The sequence below is a fragment of the Mus pahari genome, chromosome 8 (genome assembly GCF_900095145.1).
Source record: "Mus pahari chromosome 8, PAHARI_EIJ_v1.1, whole genome shotgun sequence".
NCBI classification, from domain to species: Eukaryota; Metazoa; Chordata; class Mammalia; order Rodentia; family Muridae; genus Mus; species Mus pahari.
In genome coordinates, this window is record NC_034597.1 from 26,384,017 (window position 1) to 26,404,907 (window position 20,891).

At 46.0% G+C, this 20,891-nt stretch overlaps 1 protein-coding gene across 1 annotated transcript in view; it reads left to right on the forward strand.

The window, feature by feature from the left end:
- The window catches only part of Grid1 (glutamate ionotropic receptor delta type subunit 1), a 738,391-nt gene that overhangs the window by 187,791 nt on the left and 529,709 nt on the right, over positions 1 to 20,891 (forward strand). The window contains exon 4 of the mRNA XM_029541717.1: positions 12,331 to 12,536. Within this exon, the coding sequence (XP_029397577.1) occupies positions 12,331 to 12,536 (206 nt within the window). The remainder of the gene's footprint in view (positions 1 to 12,330; positions 12,537 to 20,891) is intronic.

The window sequence follows — 20,891 nt, forward strand, 5'->3', positions numbered from 1 at the left end:
AAAAAAAAAAAAAACAAACCTGAAGGCTGTGTGTTGGAGGTATCAGCTGAGAGTCTTGCCTCAGCCCCAAGGGGACTGCTGATACAGGACAGAGGGCTACCTCTAAATGCTGTGCCATCTATTATCCAGCCATGCCAGGCAGCATCCTAAGCAGAGGACCTTAGTTAGCATAGTCCCTCCAGATATTGCAGGAAGTGCTACTAAAAATCAATCCCAAATACCTTGTAAGTGAAAGGTGACAGGGACATCAAACTTTATTTGTGAAAATTCTAAAAATCATTAGCATATTATGGATTCTATAAAAAATATGATCTCACTCAGTTGACGAGAGGGAATTGCAAATCAAAGGCACTATTTATTGCACTGGGAATAAGGGGCCTTGCAGATTAAAAAAAAAAAAAAAAAAAAACCCGATTGAAGAAGCCAGAGATCTGAAACATGAAAGACAGTAGCAGATAAATATCATGGAGTTTTCTGCAAATGCTTCCCAACTCTGAACAGAAGTTGGTGAAGAATTATTTTATAAACCCATTTTCATTATAACATGTGTAAAATGCAAATCTTGATCATTATGTAAATTAGTTACTTGGTGTAATTTACTTAATTCAAAGCACTTAATGCAGCGTGGTATGTTTTTTCCAAAGTGCCAGAGTAGACGTTTATTTTAAATTGTTTTTAATCTTGATCTTCCATCCTGATTATTTAGAATGTTTTTCCCTTGTGTTTGTTTTTTAAATGGAAGGGAATGGAGCTTGGTGGGAAGTGGAGTGTGCTCTGATCAGTTGATAGCCTCTGCTGGCAGAGCCCCGGCAGGGCAGGAGAAGACCCTGTGTTTGAACACAGATCCACTGCCAGAATGCACCCCAGGGAAAACATTTAGACCTTCTTTTTTCCTAGAATCTACCCTCCCTTGGCTTTGTGGCTGCTTCTGAAACCTGCCCCAGCAGAGCCTCCTGGATGTTATTGGCCCTCATTAGAGGTAGAATTGTGTCCCCCTTTCTCAGAGTTTTCAATGACAGCTCTTTCCTTTCAGCTACTTTGCAACTCTGAAATTCCCATTATCGCAGAGGGTAGAGCCGACCTTTTTAGTTTCCTTTTGTGTCACCGGATTGTCAGGATGGCACCTCCTTTCCTGATGAGCCTCTAGAACAAGGGAGATGATTTGCTCATTTGAGAACCTTTCTGGGGGCGTTCCTTATGCTGATGAGAAGGTTGGAAGGGAGCTGACAGCAGGAACATCTATTTTGTGCTGTGGCAGCTCTAATGTGTGCTTCTCACTGAAGCATGCCCAGCTCCTGAGCAAGGTGGGGTACTTGTTTGCAGAGTGAAAATGGCTCAGAGAGGTGTTGCAGGAGGTCACTGAGCTTGGGGGGGGAGGGAGATGGATTGGAATGACTATTCTGATCACCTCTGGTTAGGGGTTGGGTGAGGTGTGGGTATGGGTGGGTTGATCAAACTTGGCTTCTCTGTGTCCTTCTAGAGCTCTGTATCCCAGGCAACCAGGAGAGAGGGCATTTTGTTTTGTTTTGGGGAGTAGGTCAAAGTCGTCCATGTTTAGGGGTATGATGTGATGTATGGGTATGTTAAGCAAGGTCTAAATCAAGCTATCACAGTCTTATCTGTTAGGCAATTTTCAAATATACACCATGCTAATATGAACTGTAGTCACCGTTTGTTCAAAGTGTCTCCCTCCTGAATTTATTGTACTTTTAAAAATTTTTTTGAATTGGAGGTTTGGACCTTTCATCCATCCCTCAGTTTACACAAATGCCAGCAGCCATTACAAGACAAATTTCTAAAAGTTCATCTTTTCACACTCCATATAAGAAGAAGACCCCATGGTACTTATCTTTCTGTGTTTAGCTTATTTCACTCAACAACATGTGTTCTGGATTTTCCTGCTTGTTGCAAATGACATGATTTTATTCTCTTTTTCCCCCCCTGTGGTGAATAACATTTCATTGTGAGTAAATACTACATGTCTTTATTCACGGATTTGCCGATAGACATGTGGGTTGATCCTATATCTTGACTATTGTAAATAGTGTTGCAATAGCAAACGTGACAGTTCTAATACAGATATTATTACTATCTAGCTACAGCAATGGCAGAAGGCCATAAGAAGATAGCCACTGAAATGACAGCTTGTGGTATCAAGGGAGGAGAGGTGACACTGTGAAGTAATGGGACAGGGTTGTGCATGAGCTAGGGCCTTCCCTGTGGTAAGCAGGAGAGGAGGGGGGAATCAGGCTGAGAGCTGGCATGGGTGAGTGCAGTGAGCTTTGGATAATAGGCTGTCCCCGGTCCTAGGATGATTACGGCAGGTAGATTATATCCTGGAGTATGAGGACACAAAGAGAAGAGGGTTGGATGGTGGGCTCTGGATGGGTTGATTTACTTAGAATGGGGTATGTGGGCCATTGGGACTATCTCCAGGAATTGGCCAACCCTAAATGACAGCAGGGACCCTGATACCAATGAACAGAACACTGGAAATCCAAGACATGGGTAGCGCTAAGAAATAGCTTTTGGTGGGTGACACTCATTCCAGAGGTGCCCTTGACCGTGGTCTGGACATTCCTTGACTGTAGTCAGTTCTGACTAGGACATTGAGGCCCAGGACAGTAGGCACTGTGCTGTTGAGGATAGTGTGTCTCGAGCATCCTCCTCACCTGAAGGTAGTCCCTGCCAGGGACTGGGGTTTTTGCCAGGTCATGACAAAGAATAACCTGCTTCCTGTTTTATTATTGTGATGGACACACCCAAGTACCTCTGGTCCCCTTGCTACTGAATCGGCCTTCTTGGTTACTTCCGTCGTCTGCATGGATTGAAGGTATGGGTTAATTTATTCAGAATATACAGCTAGCAAGTGGAAAGATCCCACATTTAAGGCATGCTCCCCGAATGGCAGAGGGATCACTCCCTCCCTGCTTTCAGGTCAGTCCCCGTGAAGATGGGGGTTCCTTGAGGGCAGATCTGTGAAGCCCTGGAATTCAGATGCTCTGTCACCCATCCCAGGGTCTGACTCAGAGCAGCGCTCGGACAGGAAGGAAGAAAAGTTGGAAGAAGGAGAGAGTCAATGGAAAGAAAAGATGCAGAGCTGGAAAGCTGTGAAAGGAGCAGATGAGACACACAAGGATGCTGAGCTAGACAGGGCTGTTCCGTATGATGGGCATCACAGCAAGTCTCTGGTTTCTGTCCTCGACACACATTGACGTGTATGGTGCATGCTTCCACACCTGTGGACCCAGGCTCATCATACCCTGCTTTGATAGCTGCTCTATGCCCCTGATAGCGATGAAGACTTTGGAGCTGGTAGTGGGGAAGGGAGAGGGTGATAAAGGAGTTGTGGCACCTGGGCAGAGGTCTTAATAAGGAACTTGAATGATATCTGGGAAAAAATTCAAAGTCTGCCTTTGGGAACCCAGATAGGAAAAGAAGTGAAAAAAAAAAAAAAAAAGAAAAAAGAAAAGAAAAGAAAAGGAGACTCAAAGTTCTGTCTCAGCCTTTAGAACATTTGCCAATAATCTCTGAGCTCTCCTAGCTGGGAACTCCTCCTGGGTGCGAGGTGGCAGCCTTCATGCCTATCCCTGTGCATTACAGATGGTAAAATATTCTTTGTACGTACTCTCTGTGCCTGGGTCTTTCTCAGAAATTGAAATAGTAGGGGAAGCAATTTGAAATGTGTTCTTTCGTTTCAGTTACTTTTGAGAAAGACAGTATTTAAAATACCAGGTGACTGTCTGATCTTTAAGAAGGAGGGAGACCATCACAGATGCAGCTTTAGATTTTTGGAAATAAAAATTCCCACGATGATTAATACAGCTTTACCTTCAGTGATATGTGCTTGCTGAAGTCACAGTGGGCTTCAGGCTGGGGCTTTGGCTGGTTTAACAATTCCATAGACTTCTATGGTCTTGTCTTTGTGGTCGATGCTGAGCCTGGGGTAAAGAGAGTCGAGGAAAATCCAGTTTCTTCTTCCTCTGTACCCACCTAGTTTTGCATATTGTTTAGTATAACTCATTTTGAAGGAGGCATAAATTCCAACTTGGGGAACTGAGAGGGTTTTAGAGGGAAGAGTGGTCTGAGCTGGTTCCTGTTGGAGATGTGGGGTTGAGAGTTTTGAAGAAACATGATGTAGGTGTAGGGTTGTATGCCCTCTCATGTGTGTGTGTGAGTGTGTGTGTGTGTGTGTGTGTGTGTGAGAGAGAGAGAGAGAGAGAGAGAGAGAGAGAGAGAGAGAGAGAGAGAGAGAGAAAATGAATCTCCAGAGAAGGGCAAAGAGTGTATTTTCTGATCTCCAGTTCCTGGTTAGGTAATGAGGATAGCTGGTGGAGTCACAAAAATGAAAAAAGGAAAAGCTATTTGTTCCAGACTGCTTCTTAGTCCAAGTTAAGATGCATGAGCTTATTTTGTGTACATCGATAAAATCTTAAGAAGGCTTTTTTGTTTGCTTGTAATTTGATTGATTGATACCTTTGAGGTTATTAATTTCTTGGCAACTTTTAAATAAACTTGTGTTTTTGTGTTATTCATTGAAGGTTAGAGGCAGGCTACATTAGACACAGATATGACCTTAAAGAGAACATTGTAGCACAATGCATTAGTATGCAGGTACAGGAGACTGTATAGGAAGCTGTTGCAGAAACCCCCGAGAAGAGCTGGTGGTAAACCCGAGAAGACACAGTGAAGATGAAGCCAAGGTGTTTAGCAGAAGCGGAGGCCACAGCCAGTGGAAAATGTAGGCCTCTGCTGAAAGAGAAAATGTGGAGTGAGCTACCAGAGGGGAGCTGAGAATTAGCTGTGAACAATGAATGTGTGAGAGAGGAGATTCAGCAATGAGTGGGCAAAGAAAGGGCCATAGTGTCTGGAGTCCTGTAAACGAGAAGACTTCGGGACAAGCCTCTTGTGGACACTTGTGTCATGAAGATGAAGAGGAAGAAAGTCACCATTTTGATGACTTTGGTAGGAGTTTTAGAACACAGTGACACAGATAAAGACAGAATTTGATTAGAGTGGCCCCTGAGCAGCAGCACCAAGCCATGCTTAGGGAGAAGGGACAGGCATGAGACCTGCATCTATATCCCTCTGCCTCTGATGGTTCCTGGTCCCTGCTGACACCTCTTTTCTTTCTCTGGTAACTCCTCTGGCCAATGCTCTCCTTCATCTGTTGTCAAAGATGCCTCATTTTGGCACTTTCCAGACATTGTTTCTTCTGTCTGGCTTCTCTAAGGGGTTTCTGGAGCCACCTCCTCCTCACCAAAGCTTTCTCACAGGGAACGTTCCTCTTCCCACCCCTGTAATTTGCTTTGGCCCAACATGGATTTTCTTCAGAGCTTGTCAGTACTGAAAATGATCTATTCCACTGTTTATTTGTTCTAGGCCTGTTTTCAGCCTTACTCCCACCCCAGTGTCAGTCATAACAGCAGGAACACCCATCGTGGGCTCATTCAGTTTTAGTTCCTAGATCCCAAGGGGGGAGTCCCACACAGAGAAAGCTCTCGGTGGCCATCTGAGGAAGAAACACATTGGTGATCACTGCAGGAGGATTCACTCAGTAAGACTGGGGATTGCAATGACTTCTTATGACCAGAGCTTTTGAGAGCCTAATGGAGGGCAGGATATTTGGAGGAGACATGACTGGAGGCCCATCTTGGCTTGCCATGCCATGTTGTCCATGCTCCCAGCCTGTTTCCTCTGAGGATGGGACGCCTTTACTGACTGTGTGGAGTGCTGAAACCACGGTTTATTCTGGTTCTCGTTCCTTCAGAAAACCAGGGATCCTTTCTGAGTAGATCCCAGGTAGGCATGATCTGACCCCTAGATAGTTCCACTTCTGGGGTCATCAGTCTGTCTAGTTGGGGGGAGACTTTTTTCAGAATGGGCCTGGGTTAAGGCCCTGACTACACGGCAGCCCTCTCCATCCCCTTCCCTTCTCTGTCTTCCCTCTTCGGGGCATTCTACCTTCCTGAGAAGCGGCAGAATGGACAGCAGGCTTTAGTGCAGAACAAAGCAGCATGGCATTGCGGACTCTTGCAAGGAGAAAATGACTTTGGTTGGGCAAGAGGCTTCACTGGTCCTGTTTTGGGGGAACAAGGATGCGGTGATGAAGTCAGCTTGTGCTCTGACTGGTTCTTTGCTCCAGCCCTCCCCGAGTACAGCTGAAAAAGAGGCTGAGACTGACCTTTTCAGCCAAGTGGGAGCTGCGGGTGTAGCGAGGGATGATGTCTCTTGGGAACGCTGCCTTCAGCAGCATCACTAATACCAGGAGTGAAGAGCTTGCTGTTGCTAACGGGCACTTAAACTCTTCCTGATGGCTCTGTCTCATTGGGGGATGCCTAAAAAGTAGCCAGAAATGCAGTATGGAGGGCATGAAAGAGTTCTGGGACCCTTTTTTCCCCTCCACATGTACATCTTCTTGTCAGTATCTGGTTGTCCTGACATGTGCCACCCAGTCATGTATCCTCTCCTCTCTAAGGATGTGAAATTTTACTGTGGAGTGAGAGGGCTTTTGGAAGGGGCACCGGAAAAGGGACTGTAGGGGACTTCTATTCCAGGATGACATTGCAGGTTGTGCTGCCATGACTTGTGAGATCATTCATGGCACATGGTGGTCCTACCAGTCCAATGAAACCATGTGAGCTTTAATGGTATGCACACAGTATAAACACGTGGAAATATTCTGTGGATGTGGTCATTCTCTGCCACCTTACCAATTCACTGTTCTCTTAAAAAGTGCTGAGAGGAGCAGGAGATGGTAGCAGGGCCTCAGGTCTTCACTGCCTCCCCTGTCTGTTGTGATCATATCTAGGTCATAGGTTAGGCCGTGGGGCACTGAGAATGGCCTTGCTTGGGTCTGGCTTCCTTCTCCTGTGAACAGTGCCACAGACGATCTTTTCAAAGGTACAGATGTTACTCTTTTTCTACCTCTTCATGAGAAAGATCAGATATAATCCAGCCCATGACCTTTCGAGTAGTCACTGAGGGTAATCAAGCTGTTCCCTAACTCAGAGGCTTAGAACAAGAGTCATTTGTCATTTTTGATGAGTTGATAGTTCAACCTAGTTGCTCTGCCCTGGCCACACTCAACTCTGGGTTCTGCTGGCATGTGGACCACAGTGATTGCTTGGGGACCAGCCTGATTTTTGTTTGTGTGTCTCAGCAAGCTCCCCTGAGGGTGTTTATATAGTAGTAGCCAAATGCAACGGCAGAACTGAAGTATACAATTGCTCATAACACTGTTTATGTTAAGTTTATTTCTGTCCTATAGGTCAAAGCTACCATTGTAGCCAAGGCCAGAAACAAAGACAGAGGGATGTTCAAAGAGATGAGAAAAAGTCATGAGACTGGAAAGACTGTTCCTAGGGGCCTAAAGACAGCCATCTACTTTACCTGGAGACACTGTGTATACTGCACTGGCTGCTGGGTGCTGAGACAGTCTCTGGGTTATAATGGGCAGTGCTAAATTCAGGAGAGGGTTGGCACCTGTATTGAGTGTTTCTAAAAATTGATCGCTTCTCCAGACATCTGTATTTCCGCACCTTTGTACACTCTCCACCAAGTGCCCCTCCTCTCTCTGTTAGTGATAAGAAGCAGAAGCTTGCTTGCTGTACCTGACTTATTTTCACTTGACACAAGTTCATCTAGGTTTATCTATGCTTCTATGGCTGAATAGTACTTCAATATACGTATACCCTATATTTTCCCTATCCATCCATCCATCCGTCCATCCATCCATCCATCCATCCATCCATCCATCCATCCATCCATCTATGGATACTTAGGTTTATTTCAAAGTTTGGGTATTGTGAATAGTGCTGCAAAAATAAATGCTTAAATAGACTATTGCCAAATATATTGCTTGATTTACTCAAGCTGAGAGTAAGGCCCTATTGCTAGGGATAACACCCATACAACTCACTGAACATGTAGAAGTTTGGATGATGCCTAACTAGGGTCTTCACTACTACTGGGTAGTTCATGGTACTGGAAGGTACTCTACATGCTACCAAAGTAGAAATGTAGGCATAAATCCAGCTACCAACCCTTCAGTTTAGAATGGTGACCTGCTTGCAATATGTGCAAGTGAAATAGTGGCATGAAACTTGTGGGATAGCAAACTAACATCTAATTGGATGTAAGTCCCACTCCATGAGATCCTCAACACTGCTCAGGTGGACAAGAACAGCAAATGGCGCATTGGTAGCAATGGATGACCCCTAATGACATTCTGTTAGACTCATAGGTCAGTGTAATGTTCAGCCATCATCAGAGATGCTTCCTCCTACATAGATGGGAATAAATATCGAGACTCACAGATAGACAAGGTGCCAGATAGAGTCCCAGCCCTTAGAGGAGAAGTGGACACCAGCCCCCATCCCTAACCCAGGAACTATCGCCAATTGATGCCCACTTGCAAGCGGAAAATTATTTTCCTTCAATGGAGTCTCAGTGGGTATAAGACCACTCTTTTTGAAAATTAATTAATTAATTAATTTTCTCTGTTTCTCTTCAGAAAAGGAGGCCTCCCATGGATATCAGCCAGCACTGGCATGTCAAGTTGTGGCAAGACTAGGTGCATCTATCTTGAGGCTAGAAGAGGCAGCCGGGTAGAAGGAAAGGTTTCAAAACACAGGCAACAAAGTCAGGGACAGCCCCTGTTCCTGCTGACTTCCCATATAAAGACCAGGCTACACAACTGTAATATGTGTGCAGAGGGCCTAGGTCAGTCCTATGCATGCTCTCTAGTTGGCAGTTTAGTCTCTGTTAGCTCCTATGGGTCCAGGATAGTTAACTCCGTGTGTGTTATTGTGGTGTTCTTGACACCTCTAGCTCCTAACATCCTTCCTCTCCCTCTCCCTTAGAATCCCTCATGCTTTGCCTGTTTGGCTGTTGGTCTCTGCATCTGTTTCCATCAGTTGCTTCTCTGTGACAGTTCTCTGATGTGAAGCTTCTCTGATGACAGTTATGCTAGGCTCCTGCCTGCAAGTAGAGAAGAATAGTGTTTGCAGTGTCAGGGGTAGGCTTCTTTTCATGGCATGGGTCTCAAGCTGGACAAGTTATTGCTTAGTGACTCCCTCAAGTTCTGCTCCATCTTTACCCCTACACACCTTGTAGTAGAACAAATTGTGGATAGAAGGTTTTGTGGCTGGGTTGGTGTCCCAATTCCTCTGTTGGAAGTCTTGCCTGATTACAGGAGATGGCCGGTTCAGGTTCCGTATCCCCCATTGCTAGCAGTCTTAGTTAGAGTCACCCTTATGGATTCCTGGGAGTTTCCATTGCCCTGGTTTCTAGCTCATCCCAGAGATGTTTCCCCTCCCTGATTCCAGTTGCTTCTCCCAGTACTCTCTTTCCTCTGCCCTCCCCACCCCTGTCCATTCACCGTGTCTATTCTGTTTCCCCTTCTCAGTGAGATCCGTGCTTTCCCTTGTTGAGCCCTCCTGTTACTTAGTCTCTCGGAGTCTGTAGACTGTAGCATGATTATCTTTACAGCTAATAACCACTTATAAGTGAGTACATACCATGCTTGTCTTTCTGGGTCCAGGTCACCTCATTCAAGATAATCTTTTTTAGTTCTATCCTTTTGCCTGAAAATTTCACAATGACATTGTTTTTAATAGCAGAGTAATACTCCATTGTGAAAATGTACCACATTTTCTTTATCCATTCTTCAGTGGAGGGACGTCTAGTTTGTCTCCAGTTTCTGGCTATTATAATTAAAGATGTTATGAGCATAGTCGAGCAAGTGTCCTTGTGGTACGATGGAGTATCTTTTGGGTATATGGCCAGGACTGGTATAGCTGGGTCTTGAGGTACATCTATTCCCGATTTTCTGAGAAACTGCCAAGTTGATTTCCAGAATGGCTGTACAAGTTTGTACTCCTACCAGCAATGAACTTCCCCTTGCTCCACATCTCACCAGAATGAGCTTTCTCTTGAGTTACAAGATCACTCTTAAGGCTGGCCCTATGCCCAGCAGTAGATAGCCAATGCAAAAGGAGTTCAATGGTAGGGTTTTTTCATCTCATAATGCTTTGTCTGGGTATTTAGTATTTCTTTTGTTTTTGTTTATATTATATATTATGTAATATATTATATGTTATATATAATATATATGAATGTATATATGCTTCTTATGCTTTTTTGGCTCTTTATTTTTTGTTTGTTTTGTCCTATATAGGTTATAGGTCTCTTATTGCTATTATTATTATTATTATTATTATCATCATTAATGATGATGCCTGTTTATTTTCTGATGAGACACAGAGCACTAAAGGATTTGGACGTGGGTGGGTGGGTGGGGAAGTGCAGAGGATCTGAGAAGAGTTGAAGGAAGAGACGACCATAATCAGAATATATTTTATGTAAAAAATATCTACTTTCAGTAAAAAATAAAATGAAATAACAAGACTGATCTCATAGATGCAGAGAGTAGGAGTGGTGACTAGATGCCAGGACAGGGATGGGAAGGGAGAGGAAGCTGGTTATCAGACACAGGGTCCTCTTGGGGGATTAAGTTCTTGTGTTGTCATAAGAATTTGTGTTAAATTCTGCAGAATAGTTGAACAAGACTATTTTGAATGTTCTGATCATAGATAAATGTGTATGAAGTAATAGGTAAACCAATTTACCTGACTTGCTTGTTGTAGAATGTATATATGTATTAAAACATTTCACTGTATCTTATACATATCCTATTATTGGGTTAATTAAAACAAAAAATAAGAGTAATTCTTATTTTGGTTTGTTTTCAATTGCTGTGATAAAACATTCTGATCAAAAGTACCTTGGAAAGGAAAGGGTTTATGTGGCTTAGTCTTCAATGTCACAGTCTTTCATTGAAGGAAGTCAGGGCAGGAACATAGTCAGGAACTTGGAGCAGGAACTGAATAGCGAGAGATTACAGAGGAATGCTGCTTACTGGCTTGCTCCTCTTTGGCTTGCTCAGCCTGCTTCCTTATCCCGTCCACAGCCAGAGGAGGGGGAGGAATGCTTTGCCTGAGAGTTTAAGGATCTCTTAGAGGTCCCAGGAGGAGCTCAGGGGCTACTCTTGGCCACCCCCACGTGGTAGTCCTGAAAAATGTCCTTGCTGCAGTAAAGCTGAGACTAGACTTTCTGGTAAGTCTATCTTCTCACCAAGATGGCAAGTTCAGGGACTCTATAGAAGGTTCCTTGATACCTGCTTATATGTGTGACAGACGTGAGAAGGAGGCAACCTCAGAGAAGAATTAGTAAGCAAAACCAGTTTAGTTAGCACTGCTTATTTTAACTAGGACTGCATAGGCACCCCAGGGCATTCAGACAGTGGCCTTGTGGGTCTGGGTAGATACTCAGCCTTCTGTTGAGGCTCTGTCCCTGAGCATAGGATAATAGAAGTAATGGAGACATTCTAGACTGGGCATAAATAGCTTACCTGTGTGTTGACAATTAAGGCTACAAATGACAGAAATGAAACTCTTTCATTTCTGAAACTCTTGGTCTGAAGGTAACTCTTGGTCCATGAGCAAAATGGCACCTGGCCCCTCGCAACAGTCGGTCAGTGAGTGTGCCATCTTTCTGGGCTTTAGGATTCGCTCTGAACTCTCACCCTCAGACAATTGGTTCAATAGCTTATCTTGTAGGGTCTCCACCTGAAGGCTGGGAAAGTCTCAGTGATGGACCTTGGCCATCTATTCATCTCTGAAGCACTTGGAACATGAGCTTCTGGTTGGGTTTGGGATGAGTCACCTCTTGGGACAAAGCAGAAAGAAAGAAATTCCAGGAAGGAAAAAGAAATCAAATTCTGAAGCAAGATACAGCCTCTTCCATTGGCTAGAGGTTGTCCATGAGATGCTGACATTCAGAGGGTTAGTGAATGATCCAGGGTTAGAATGGCCTGTCCAAATCTTGGGTCAGCTCTTTTCAGGGTAGTCAGTTGTGTTATCTGACTGTAGATGATCAAGACACCTCAGGTATAAGGTATAGAGGGAGATGGGGGAAACCTGTGTCAAGGTCACCAGTCTACATAGACTGGAGGGCAGAGCTGCCAGAACTCAGAGCACATGGGAGAGTACAAGAGCATGTTACAAAGGGTGATTCTGGCATAGTTTGGATGGCAGAAAGGATTCCTGATGCTAACAGACAACCACCTTATATCCCGGGGCTGGAGGCTGATGAGGGATACTGGGTCTACATTGCTGCCTTGCACCCTGCTCTGAGTAAGTGAAGTAGATGGAGACTCTTGTTTCTTCTGGTGGTTGCCTGGGTTGGGTGTGTTGGAGTTCGTTGCCCTCTCAGATAGATCCCTTCCCACTTAAAAAATGATCCTTTCCCCTCTTCTCCCATGCTCAGATATCCGTGGGCTCCAAAGCTTCTTGGATCAGGCCTCACGACTGGGTCTGGACGTCTCTTTACAAAAGGTGGACAAGAACATCAGTCACGTGTTCACCAGCCTCTTCACTACCATGAAGACTGAGGAGCTGAATCGCTACCGGGACACACTGCGCCGTGCCATTCTACTGCTCAGCCCACAGGGGGCACACTCCTTCATCAATGAGGTAGGTCATGGGATCCGAGGCCACTCATGCCTGATGCTCAGGACTGCTGAATGGCCTAGGTGTGTACCAGAAACAACAGAGAACAGAAGGCTCAGACCACAGCACCTGACCATTCGGGAAGAGGCCTGAGTGTGACTTGGATACTGGTTTGTCCTCAGCAGGTGACTCGGTTCCAGAAGCCTGCGTATGTTACTGCCTGACTTCTCTGAGTTGAAACCCAGCATTTTTATTCCCTTTAATTTTCTTTTCTGTGTTAACAGGTATATACCTATAGGGATGAGGTGAATTTCTAGCTCTCTGGAGAAGTGGGCAGGTGTTCCATGGGATTTGTTGCCATTTGATGGCGGTGTCTGTTGCATATCAACAGTCTCAAGCAACCCCGGAGTGAGCATCATTCTTAGGTGCTTGTACTGATCCGCACGAGCTTCTTTTAAGAACACCTCTATTAGGGATGGAGACTGTCTAATGAAGGCTAGGAAGGCCCACCAAGTTAACAAAGAATCCATTCATTTGAAATCAGGCTAGGAAACTGTGGACTAGAATGAGCTGACCATTGGTGCTGGCTCCAGTGTCTCAAGGCAGAGAGGCGATAAATAGGAGGTAGTTGCTAGTCACCCCCTAGGATTGAGTTTGTTTGGGGAAAAGGAGTCATTGGGAGTATGGTGTGTCTGGGAACAAGTTAGGGCCCAATGGATTATGGGATCATGAAGCAGTGGGATGATCCCCCAGGGTTTTCTCACATAATCCAAGCTAACTTGGCCGGCCCACTCTGATTGAAGGTAAAATGAAAGAGAAAGGCAGAATTACACTAATTTCATCTGATGTACTTCGCTTGCTTACTCTGCTTTCCCCTCTAATTAATTATCATTCAAAATGCTACCTCATGCATCAGGAACCAGCATGGAGCCCACTGCTGGAGAGCTTAACATAGGGAAAGCTTAATTTGGTGTAGTTGGCCAGCAGCCCTGCCGCTCTCAGCTAATCAGGTCTCAGTTGTGCTGGTGGTCAGCCAGGCTGTGCTGTCCTGTGGGTTCTCAACTTCTTCACCAGAACCGTCTTCTCTGTATGCAGTGACTCAGCTTTGGATTAGCAGTCCTGACTTTCTGTCCAGCCCTTCTCCGATGTTCCCAGTGGTGTGTTTGCAGAAGGCTGCTCCTGGGGTGACTTTTCTCTCTGTTGTTCATCGCCAGACTCAGGCTCCGCCTGGGGAGAGCATCCCACAGATTCTGCCACCAACTTCCCAGCTTCTCACTTGCTAATTCCTTGGCCTCCCTGCTTTTCCTTCCCTCTATGCCACTGGCCTGCTGGGAAGCCTGGGAGGAGAAAGAGCATGAGCTTTGCAGTTTCAGATTTGGATCTAGTCCCTGATCTAGTTCCTAACTGTGTGGCATTGATCAATTTGCTTGGTCCTCGTAGCCTCAGTTTATGCATCTGTTAAGATGGTGGTGAAAGAGGAGGCGGTAATGATCAGCATTTGGTACCAAGCGTCTTAGCGTCCGTACCTTTTCCGTACCTTTTATCTGCATATACATGCCTGTTTCCCTTCTCCATGGATCTAGGCCTTTCTTGTTTCTAGGCCCCAGAAGGATTTACACTCAACGACAACTGGCCTAAATATGTTATTTCCAAGTGATTAATTATGCCAAGTCCTGTGGTGTGGGGCGTACTTTGCTTGGCTTTAGCTAGTTGTTTTTGCTAATCCTTCAGACTGTGCTCACAAAATCTTTGTGTCTCTGGGTGGTTGGGGGTGAGACTTCCACCGGAGTGGCTCCTTCCCTTGTCTAGAGACTGAGTGTGAGGGTAAGCTCTGGATTTTGAGTCAAAGGACACACCTCCTCTGCCTTTTCTTTCAGCTCCTATAGTGAAAGTCCTGGTATCAGGACCACTACGATGCCTTTAGGAATGGAGGATGCCTTGTCCTCCTGATGCCCACAGTGGGCCTGGACCCTTGTGTTCACTTCCTCTGCCGTGTACTTGGCAGATGAGGAAACCAAGAAGCAGATGCTAAGTGAATTGTATAAAGTCATTTTTACTAAGAGATGGAATGGAGTTCCAGTCTAGGTATGGACAGTTCCAGAGCCTTTCCTCCATGCTTGGTGACTTCAGAGGACACGGTGTGCTACACTTTCTGTCATGGACACATGCGGCTATGCCAGCTTTGTGGAGGAAGATATGCCCGAAAGCTTTCCTCACGCCTCATTTCTGAGAGCCTTACTGTGTAAGCATAGATGGCCTCTATTGATCTGGAGGCTGGAGGAGGACAGTTCTGTCCAGCTGTCTGGGCATGCAGATTATCTGGAAGATGGGGAACTCACTCCTGTACAGTGGCCTTGTCATTGCCCAGAGCCATTGCTCCTTAGGCAGACTGACCCACTTTCCCCTTTGTTAGTGCAGGATAGATGAGACCCACAGGGTGACCCACTGTCTGCATTTTATGACACCTGAAGCACTGTATGGTGAAGTAAATGCCTCCCAGCCCACGGGACAGAGATCAGCGCATGGTGTTGGATAGGAAGGCACAGAAGAGCTGTAGGCCATGGTGGTTGTGTGGGTTTCCCAGCTGCAACGCCTCTTCCCCCCCTTTCAGGAAGCACGGCTGAGTGGGAGTGGATGAGGACAGGTAGCTCTGCTGGAAACTTACATTTTACGAAACATGAATCTGCTGTTGTGGCTGGCTGACACTTCCATTGTGGTTAGTCAGAAGCCCTGCCAATTGGGACCTGCCAGGCTGTCAGTGAACCAAGTTGGGAGCTGCTTCTCTAAGTAGTCAGCACTACCAGCCCTTGGCCTGGAGGTTACATGGCATCACTGGATTATCTGTGACTCTGCATCATGAGGGACAGTGCTGCCCGGGGCTAGCCGATGTCCAGATTCTGGTCTTGATGATTTCTGGGAAGGTGGGTTGTAGGAGACTGAGGCCTTGGTGCCTGCCCAGGTCCCTGTGGGCTCATGGACCTATTCCCAGGACTGTTTACCATTCAGTCTTGATTCCTCGTCTTCACCTCTCAGGTCTTTTAAGTCAGGCTCACCAGCCATGATGTTAATACATTGTCTTGAAAAGGTAATGAGAGGGTTAAGTATTTGGCTGGGTGTAGAACAGTTGGCTAGCATGTGCCAAGATGCTATCCCCAAGACAGCAGTAAAATGGAAACAACAACAAAGTAAAGGCAATGAGAAGGCCCCACTTTAGAGCAGCTGAGCATGGAGGAGAAGCATCCCCTGGAGCAGCTGAGCTTGGAGGAGATGCCTCCTGACCCTGGAGTAGCTGATCTTGGAAGGATAGTGTTCTGGTAGTCCCATCCCATGCCTGTGATCACCGCCTTGATGTCCTTGGGGCTTGCTAAACACTTTCTTCCTCCAGCAAGACTTGCTGTGTTCATCCCTTGGCCTTGGAGGGAGGGTGGCTCCTTTCAGTCATCCTAACTAGGGAGAAGGTTGGGCTTATTGTCTTTCCAGTGAGGCTTTGGCACTGGCTGTTGCATGGCTTTAGTGGATTTTAGTAAGTTTACCTTTGATGTTATCTTCACTCAAACCTGTCAGCTGGCTCACAAGGTGGGGAGGTGGTTACGGTCCTTTTTATCTCACTCCAGAGCCTGGAAAACTCAAGTAATGAAGTCAGAAGCTTCCAAGAAGGACGAGGATCAGGGCCTCGTCCTGAGAACCCTGCTCACCAACAGCTTCTGGAGTTGTCTTCCACTCATACCATTCCATCTGTCATGTTTCTAGATTTAATGAGCTCTAGTCCTGTGACTTGGTTCCTGTTTCCATGGGACTTTCTTCTTGGTCAGGGAAGATGGAGGTATGAACAGCTCCCATTATCTACAATGGCAAAAGGATGGAGAAGTACCCAGTAGCTTGGGAGACATAGCCTCAGTGTCCAGGAGGCTTCCCGGACTCAGCAATAACAAGGCTAGGTCTTTAGGAAGGAGCTGGCAGTGAGTGAATGGATACAGAGGGTCTGATGGGGGATGGATATCTTAGCATCTGTGATGTGTGAGAGCAGAAATTAATGAAACCAAGGTCAAGCTGATGATGGCTGGAGGGCTCCTGAGTCAGGATCAGGGACTTGTGTCTCCTGTTCCCATCCATCTCTGTGTCAGGTTTGATGTGGGAGACCAGCTCTCCACTGCCGGTTTGTTCTTCATTGGCTATGTGTGTTCCGTTTGTTACCAAGTCGATCTGCCATCTACTCAATCCCTATGCACCCACACTGTCTGGTGCCTTCTCTAGATCAAGGACCATACCAAGTACCAGGATGCAGGAATTAGCCTTTTCCTTGAGTCCACCTGGGCCACACGCTACAGAGCATCCTCAGGGACTAACAGAGAGGATGTGACCTGGGGCTCTCACCCACTGAGACTCTCCCTGTCTGTGTGGGTTCTTGAATTTTGTCTTTTCACCTCATCATTGTAGGCTTCTGCATTTGGCTGTTCACAGTCCCTCTCTCTCCTTCACTTATTCTGTATCTCCTTTTCTTTTTCTCTATCTCTCTTGTCTCATTAGAAAGGAAAGACTAGCAAAATACACTGTGTAGAAGACAGTTGATTCTTGATCCTTGTTCATGATGACAGACACAGCTTTCCCTTCCCCAGTGCCTGCGTGTTCCCATCTCTTGTGTCCCATACAAGTTGGGCATTCTCTTTTTTCTATTGGAATGTAAATCTGTAAGTCAGCAGCTATGTGACATATGCTCTTTTATCTTATTAGAGCCCTCAAAACCTGCCTATCCATTAGGGAAACAAGTGGCTTGCTTTTTTTTTTTTTTGTAAATCATTCTTTCTTCCTGTAGAAAGGCTTAAGGGTGGGTTTTCTTTTTGCATGTTTTGGCTGCTTCTGTGGTTGCTCAGCTGTCCTCGGGTAGCTTCTTAATCCAGGACTGTGGTCTTAAGACTTCTGTTGTTGGGAAGACTTACTCTTAGAATCCTACTCTAGGTCAGGAGAGATCAGCAAACTGCCTAGGCTGCTTCTGTAGCTGAAGTGGCCCTGGCCTGTCTGTGGCGTATGGTGGGAGCCAGCACAGGGCAGAAAGATGAGCTAGATTGGGAGTAAACATCAGTGTAAGCAAGCGTGGGAGACTAGCCCGCATGTGTATGTATGTGTGTGTATGTGTGTGTGTGTGTGTGTGTGTATTATACACATACAGAGCCATATACATACTATTCTCTTTCACACACACACACACACACACACCCCACAGAAAACATACACTGCAGTGTGCACCTGCATTAACTAGAGTGGTGTCCTCCTGGCAACAGAGCGGTCTGGGGCAGTCTTTGCAATGCTGGGAAGGGAAAGGCAGTGACAGGGTGGCAATGGCAGCAGGTGACATTTACCTTTGTGGTGAGGCCCCAACAGACTCTTCTGCAGTAGAAGGACGGGGGAGGGGGGTGAATGTGTGGCACCTCTTGCTCAGGCTGGGCAGAATGTGGAGGACAGCAAAGGTAGAAAGGGTCCCCTCATCCACATCTCCCCTCAGCTTGGCTTCCCGAGTTGACGGCATGGCTGGAGGCTAATTTAATCCTTAATGCAAGTGGGTTGACTCCAAGCAATTTCTTTTCTGGTTCTGCTGCGGTGAGTGAAGCCCCCACAACCTGCATACAAAGCCTTTTTACTACAGTTGTCTGCAAAGGTAAATTAAGGAATCACAGTGCGCTGTTGTCCCACGTGATATGTGCAAATATCTCTCACTCCAACGCAGCAAGTCTCTAGCAGACGACTTTATCACTCAGAGCTAGCATGATTCCATGCCATTTAAGTATCATTTACCAAGATATTTTAAATTACTAATTAATTACAAAAGATTAATTTTTAAATAAGGCCCCACATTTGCATTTAATTATATCCCACTGTTTATGGATTTTAAAGGCCTGGCACTTTAGCAAAAGTGCTATGAATTGGAGAGGTTCATTGTTTTCTGTGAGAACTTCTTAGAAATAAAATCATGAGGAAAAGTCATTTCCTAGTGTGTTCTTGCTGGTTTGCGGCTCAGTAGCTGTGAGAGGAAGGTTGATCTCAAGACCTGCTGTCTCCAGGATGCACCTCCTCCATCTAGAGCTGCTGTCTCCAGGATGCACCTCCTCCATCTAGAGCTGCTGTCTCCAGNCTCCATCTAGAGCTGCTGTCTCCAGGATGCACCTCCTCCATCTAGAGCTGCTGTCTCCAGCATGCACCTCCTCCATCTAGAGCTGCTGTCTCCAGCATGCACCTCCTCTATATAGAGCTGGTTTATTAGCTGCCCATCCACTACCTGCTGTGCTCCCCACCCTGTGGCCTACAATGTTATGTATAGGACAGGAATCTGCTCCCGTCTGTTAACCCCGTTTTCAGGGTGTGGAAAACGGATGATTGTAGGATCCAAGAAACTCTGCCTCCTGACCCCAGGCAAACATTGTTTAGAGCCTCAGATGCCCTGTGAACACACTGTGGTGGTTTGAGTAGGAATGGTCCCCATAGACTTGTTTGAATGCTTTTGTCCATAGAGAATGACACTATTAGGAGGTGTGCTTAGAAATGCTCAAGCCATGTCCATTGTGAAACACAGCCTCCTTCTACTGTCTGTGCATCAAGATGTAGAGCTCTTAGCTTCTTCTCTAGCACCGTGTCTGCCTGCATGTCGCCATGTTTCCTGCCATGAGGATAATGAACTAAACCTCTGAAACTGTAAGCCAGCCCCAATGAAGTGTTTTCCTTTATAGGAGTTGCCATGGTCATGGTGTCTCTTCACAGCAACAAAACCCTATCTAAGATACATAGTAAACACATTCTTAATGCTTTTGCCAAGCAGAAGCACCTGCGTAAACCTGACGTTGAAAGAACTTAATGTTTGATTTTTGTTATTTCGAAGGAGATTCCAAGCAATCATGGAGAGAAAGTGCATGGAACTCAGTGGACTTTGGTGATGACTCTCTGCTGAGTGTTGCTTCTGGTTTATTTTATCTTCATTCTCCATGCTCAGGGATGCCCAAGGAAGCTGGCCTGCTTCTCCATGGGGTTAGAGAGATGAGGAGAGGGGGAAGGAAGGGGTAAGCAGGGGAACCTGAAGCATGGGCATGATGGGACCTTGGGTTCTATCTTTTTGCAGGTCATTAAATAGCTGAGAAAAATGTTAGTCTTCCCTATGTCTTATTTGCAGCTTGCCCTTTCATCCAGAAGGCATGAGGCTCAAAGAATAGGCACAAGTGTTGGCAGCTGGCTGCAGCTGAAAAAGTTACCCTTTTTGTACCTTCGTATCCAGGCACTAAGAACTTTCAGATTAGAAGGCCTTTTCTGAGGTAGCATGGCCAAAGAGGCTGGATAAGAAACCTGGCTGGGGAGGACCCATAGGAAAGTGTTATACAGGGCAGAGGGAGGAGAAGCTGTGCGAACTGGCATGAACCCACTTCAAAAACCTTGTTTGAGCCATACAGCCCACATCTGGATCTGTACAAGGTAGCTCCCAGATGGAACCTTCATACTTGAAACTGGCAGGAACTTGCTATCGGTCACTTCTTGTCTGTATTGGAGCAGCTTGTCCACCTTGAGAGGAGATGGACTTTGTATCAGTTAGCTGATGCTGTGTAACATACATCCTAGAACTCAGTGTGCTTGAGCAACAGTGTTTGGTTGTTGGTCAGCAGATCTGGGTAAAGAAGACTGATCTGGGCACATTAATGCCTCTGGATCTCTCATGAGGGTGGTGCTGCCCAGCTGTGGTCTGAAGTGATGGGATGACCAGCCACAGTAGGCCTGTAAACTAACGCATGTTTCTATGACAGCAGCAGAGATCCAGAACAGCCAATAGAGATGTTCGGGGCTGCTGGAAATCTAGCCTTAGACCTTGCTCTGTTGCTTTTGCTTCATTCTCTTAGCCACAGTGAGCCATAGGATCAGCCGAATGTAAGAGACTCTGCTCCTTGAGTTACATGTGTGAAGTCACATGGATAAGGAAAGGCAGTGCATGGGGTTGGGGCTAATCCATCATCTCACCCTAACATGCAGATGAAAGACAGGCTTCCCACCTGCGGGAAGGAAGAAGTTGGGGATGAGCTTGGCCCATTGCCCTGTTTTCTTATTTTGTTTCAGCATTGTTCAGCTTTGGGGGAGAGTGGTGAAAGCAGTATAGAATGAAGAGTAATGGCCCCAGCCTTTATGTATCAAGTTGGCTTTTTGTGGACCCAGCAGCTGACCACATTGTTTCAACAATGCTAGAGGGCTGGAGAGATGGCTCAGAGGTTAAGAGTACTGACTGTGCTCCCAGAGGTTCTGAGTTCAAATCCCAGCAACCACATGGTGGCTCACAACCATTTGCAATGGGATCCGATGCCCTCTTCTGGTGTGTCTGAAGACAGCTACAGTGTACTCATGTAAATAAAAAAA